This window comes from Nestor notabilis, unplaced genomic scaffold, assembly GCF_000696875.1.
Source record: "Nestor notabilis isolate BGI_N333 unplaced genomic scaffold, ASM69687v1 scaffold3761, whole genome shotgun sequence".
Classification (NCBI taxonomy): Eukaryota; Metazoa; Chordata; class Aves; order Psittaciformes; family Psittacidae; genus Nestor; species Nestor notabilis.
Window position 1 is genome coordinate 5,952 of NW_009914132.1, and position 5,151 is coordinate 11,102.

Sequence of the window (5,151 nt, forward strand, 5' to 3'; positions counted from 1 at the left end):
GCCATTCATCTGCAGTTGGAGGAATCCCTCCTTTCTGTGAGGTGCTGATGCATTCCTGAGCCCTCATGCAGCTCAGAGGCACACCTAAGGAAGAGAGATGTGATTTTAGGAGAAAAGCCACATAGCTGTGGCTTTCAGTGCTGCGATGAGATCCTTTGCTCATGCCTTTACCGTGTTACAGCCAGGCACCACAAGGGTGTGACAGGGCAGGAAAACCATGTGAAGGGACTAGAAGCTTCTCTGGCTGGTGGCAAGGACAAACTCTCACAGCAAGAATCGACCACTTCAGAGCTCCAGAGCGAGAGCTTGTCCCTTCAGCCCCAAGCAAAGAGAACACGCTGCTCCCAAACCCCTGCAGCACCTCTGCTCCAAGCAACCCTGACTGCCAGCCTCACAGATGCTCCTCAGATCCCCATGAGACTCGTGTTCACCTTGGTGCTGTCCCCAAAAAGCAAAGAAAGGGAAGGCCAAGGCAGGGGGTGCCACCCAGCACTGAGCACCCCAAAGAACAGCCATGGCCTCAGCTGTTTCAGAGTCAACTGAAATTGATCCTGCTTAGAGCAGGATCTCAGAAGAAACGCACCCACAAACACGTACCCAAACTGAGGGATGTTCACTGCCAGCAGGGAAAAGGAAGTGCAAGGACACAGACAGACCCTGCACAGCTCAGAGCCCTCTGGCACCCCTTCCCAGCCAGCCCTGCAGCACCAGCAGCAGGAGATGCAGCATTCCAGGGGGTCCAGATCCTGCTGGGGAGCCAAAGGAGCAACATCCTTTGAGGTGGCAACATCCCCAAATACTTCTCCTTGCACAATTCCCGGGTCTGTCTCTTCAACACCCGGAGAGACAGACCCTCCACTACTGAATGCGGGAACCTCTTGGCTGGATTTTCAACAGTGTTTTCCCAAGCTCTGCAATTAAGCGGCGATCCCATTGGGAATTCGGGACCGGGACAGTTCAGCCTGGCACCAGCCAGTCTGTCAGCTGGGAAGAGCTGTACCACTAACTCCCCACAGACAGGGGTGGCCCAGTGAGGTGGGAAAACTCTCCCCATCCTCCATACGGTGCCTGCAGCCCCTCACCTCCTGCTCCTCCTCAGGCAAACACCTTTCCCAGATCACCATGTCCCTGCAGGGGTAGCACCGAGCTGGGCTTCAAAAGGTTCTGCTTAACATAGCACAGAGCAACAAGGCAACTGCTGCCCCAGGCTCCCTCTGCCCGGGGCACCAGCCCCTTCCCAAAGCACTGGCAGCCAAGGCCAATGTTACATTGCTGGGGACATCCCAACCACACTGCTGGGCACTGCCACCTCTCCCAGCTGCCTGATGCCAACCCAAGAGTTCACAGCTTGCCGAAAACCTCCTGGGGCATGTCCTGGGAGAGGAGCAGCCTACCCCTCCTCCAAACAAGAGTCTGCTTGAACCTGACAGACTTAGTTCAACATGGAGAGTGACCATGGGAGGTGTCTGGGTCTCATTCAGCCCTTTCACGTGCATAAAATTTGAGGAGCGTCTCTGAACAACCAGTTTTAACAACTGGAGAGTTCAGCTGGGATAAAACACTGAGTCTTCCCCAGCAGAGCCCTCACTCTTCACCTGCCTCCTGAGGTGGTGCAGTGGGAGGGGGGCACCCTGTGCAAAAGTGGGGTGAGATGTAGTGAGGACACACACATGGACATCCAGGCGTGCACAGGCCACCACCACTTCCAACAGACAGGACCGAGCTGCAACACTCTCCCTGACAAACCCAAGAGTGACAGGGATGGGGAGGAGATGGGAAACATCTCTGGATTCGGTCCTTTGGGCTGACAGGCTTTGAGAGATTAAACACAGCACAAAGGGGCTGAGGAAATTCGTGAAGGAAGGAAAATGAAGTTTCCTGGTGAAGGAAGCAGGGGCTACCTGCAATGTGCAAGGCTTCGACACTGGATGGCTGGTCAACACCCTTGGTGCTGATGGTCACAGGCACCCTCCTGCTGCCTGAGGGGGATGCCAGGGCCCAGTGAGGACAGAACATGACCCTTCTCACCTAGACGGAGCTCTCCGAAATTGCCGCATCCAATCTTCTTGCCGACCCGGAAGTTGGGACCCACCATTAAGACTCCCGAGTTGGTTCCAGCACTCCTGCTTCCATGACTGCTCCTTCCTCCACCTGCCTTGGACATCCTTTTACCTTCCTCCAGCTCCCCTTTCCCTCCTCTCTTATCAAAATCCATAAGTTTGTGATACCCCGGCCTCTCCACGGTTACGCTGCTGCCATACAAATCCCAGAGCTGCCGAAAGTTGAGGGGTGAGGAGGACAGAAGCAGGGCTCTTCCTGGTTAATACACCATCCCGGGGAGCAGTGAGAGGACGGGGTGTGGAGGAGGGGGGAGAGGCGGCCACGCAAGGGTGCTGGGCTACTGAAATGTTAGTGCTTCCCAAGGTCCCGCCGGGATTGTCATCGTCGCCTGTTACAGGGAGGTCTTTGGTGGAGAGAACATCCTGTGGAGAGGGTCCTCCCAGCGTGGCTCCTCGGGCTCCCAGCTGTGAGAGGAGAGGAAGAAAATCAGCACGAGAAAACATGGAGGCAGAGGACAATGGGAGGCTCCTGCCTCCAGAGCCCCTCCGACATCTTCCCTGTGTTACAGATAACCCACAACGATGAAGGGTGCTGCAGCCCAGGGGTGGGAGAAGCTGGGGTAGCAGGACCATCACAGGAGGTCTCACATCTAAGATGCAGGCATAAATAAACTGCAATCTGACAAGGGCAGGAGATGAAACACTTCATCATCAGGTTGGAGCCAGCAGAGAGTCATGTTGGGAGAACACTGTCCCCATGGGAAATGTTGCTGGCAGCTGGGACCTTTGGAGGCACCAGCCAAGCTGCTCAGGGCCAGGCTGCTGCTGGTCAGACTCAAAACCACCCCCAAGAGCGGAGGACACATAGAACCATGGAATGGTTCAGGTTGGAAAGGATCTTAAGTACATCCAGTTCCAACCCCTGCCACGAGCAGGGACACCTTCCACTAGAGCAGGTTGCTCCAAGCCCCTGTGTCCAACCTGCCCTTGAACACTGCCAGGGATGGGGCAGCCACAGCTTCTCTGGGCACCCTGTGCCAGCACCTCAGCACCCTCACAGGGAAGAGCTTCTGCCTTATATCTAACCTGAACTTCCCCTGGTTTAGTTTTAACCCATTACACCTTGTCCTATCACTACAGCTCCTGATGAAGAGAAGACACACATAATCCTCTGCACCACGACACAAACCACACCAGGCCTGCCCTTTCCTATGAAGTAAAAAGAGGATATTCTGAATCCTGCTTGTGCAGAGGCTGTGCCCAGCTGAGTCACAGCACTGCCCCCAGCACCAGCCTCCGCTGCGGCAGGGCCGGGACCTTTTGTGCCAGTGATGCTGGGAGAGGCCCTGTGTTAAAGCCATTCCCCTTGTCCAAAGCCCCTCTCCAGGTTTCCTGGAGCCCCTTTAGGCACTGGAGCTGCTCTAAGGTGTCCCCTTCAGGAGCCTTCTCTTCTCCAGCTGCCCCAGCCCAGCTCTCTCAGCCTGGCTCCAGAGCAGAGCTGCTCCAGCCCTCGCAGCAGCTCCGGGGCCTCCTCTGGCCTCGCTCCAACAGCTCCACGTCCCTCTGGTGTTGTTGCCCCAGAGCTGGATGTAAGACTCAAGTAGAGTTCAAGTACTGGGGAGCAAGACTTTCCTGTCGGATGGGAGCCCCTTTCTTCCCCCACAAGCTTCATCCTCCAGGCCAACACCTGTAGAGCATCCCCAGAGCACAGCAGCCTGGTCTTCCAAGGCCATCCCTAGCAGGCCATCCCCTTGGGACCACCCTGCTGCACCCAGCCCATCTTGGCAGAGGGAAACTGAGGCACGCCGAGCCTTCCAGCCTGCCCAGAGCCAGGCAGGCAGCAGCCTGGGTTCTGTGCCAGCAGGAAGCGGGTGGGAGCAGCTCTGGAGACCCTGAGCTTTGTTCTCCCCAGCCCTGCGCGCACACAGCCCACACGTGATATCCTGCTCATTCTTTGCTCTCCCAATGGTTTCCGCTCCCGGTTTGGTGCCTGGCCGTGCCCTCCCGCCCCTCTCCTGCTTTTCCCACCTCTTGGCCTCACGCGAGGACATGCAGGAGCGGGTGGCACAGCATGGCTTTCCCCGGGCATTTTGGGAACCTTGTTCTCCCCAGCCCTGCGCGCACACAGCCCACACGTGATATCCTGCTCATTCTTTGCTCTCCCAATGGTTTCCGCTCCCGGTTTGGTGCCTGGCCGTGCCCTCCCGCCCCTCTCCTGCTTTTCCCACCTCTTGGCCTCACGCGAGGACATGCAGGAGCGGGTGGCACAGCATGGCTTTCCCCGGGCATTTTGGGAACCACCATCCCTGGGCCGTGGCTGCAGCCACACATGGCGCAAGGGGAGGCAGTGGGATGCGTGGGACACGCTGCTTCATATCCCGGTCTGGGTTTGAATCAGACCTTTATGTTCCTTCCCCGGGGGATTTCAGGCCCAGACTGTTTGCATAGAGTCAGGCGGCCGCCAGCCAGAGCCCAGGGAGGTCCAGCCCCCACACTTGGGGTTATTTTGTTTTACAAGAGTTATGGGCCCGTCTCTGCAAGGGAATTTCAGACAATGGAGCGACACAGAGTCCTAAGAGAAGGGAAAAAATAAACCCTGTTTCCTGTGAGCACTGGGAGGCTGCACTGTCTTCCCCCAGCCCAGCCTCTCCAGCAAAGCCCAGCTTTGGGAGCAGCTCTGCTGAAAGCTCCCAGCTCCAAAGCCCAATTCCAAGCAGCTGGGTCAGGACAGCCCCCAGCCCTGCACCGCAATTCCTGCTTTCCCAAAGCAGGGTGGGCAGAGCAACAGGAAGCCATGGCTGTGAGTCAGGCTAGGGCAAGCAATGCTGCTCCAGCCTCTGCCACCCGCTTCCCCCTGGGATGAGCCACACGAAGCTCAGGGCTGGCAGGAATCTATTTCTGCCTCCAAAGAGCACCCAGGAGAGGCATCAGCTCACTGCACCTCGGCACCAAAGGAGGACCCACCACCCAGTGACTGGTCAGGTTTTCCACTCTGTGCCATAAAGAGATCTCTGGCCTTTAGAACAGAGAACAACCTAATCAGAAACAGAAACCTTTGGTAAAATCCCAGGACTCCCACTGCTCTGGAGCA

At 57.0% G+C, this 5,151-nt stretch overlaps 1 protein-coding gene across 1 annotated transcript in view; it reads right to left on the reverse strand.

Annotated features, from left to right (window-relative positions):
• Nucleotides 1-2,215, reverse strand: part of CSNK1G2 (casein kinase 1, gamma 2) — a gene marked incomplete at its 3' end in the record, with an annotated part of 7,754 nt that extends 5,539 nt beyond the window's left edge. The window contains 1 exon segment of the mRNA XM_010023501.1: nt 2,029-2,215. Within this exon segment, the coding sequence (XP_010021803.1) occupies nt 2,029-2,215 (187 nt within the window).
• Nucleotides 2,216-5,151: the final 2,936 nt, after the last annotated feature.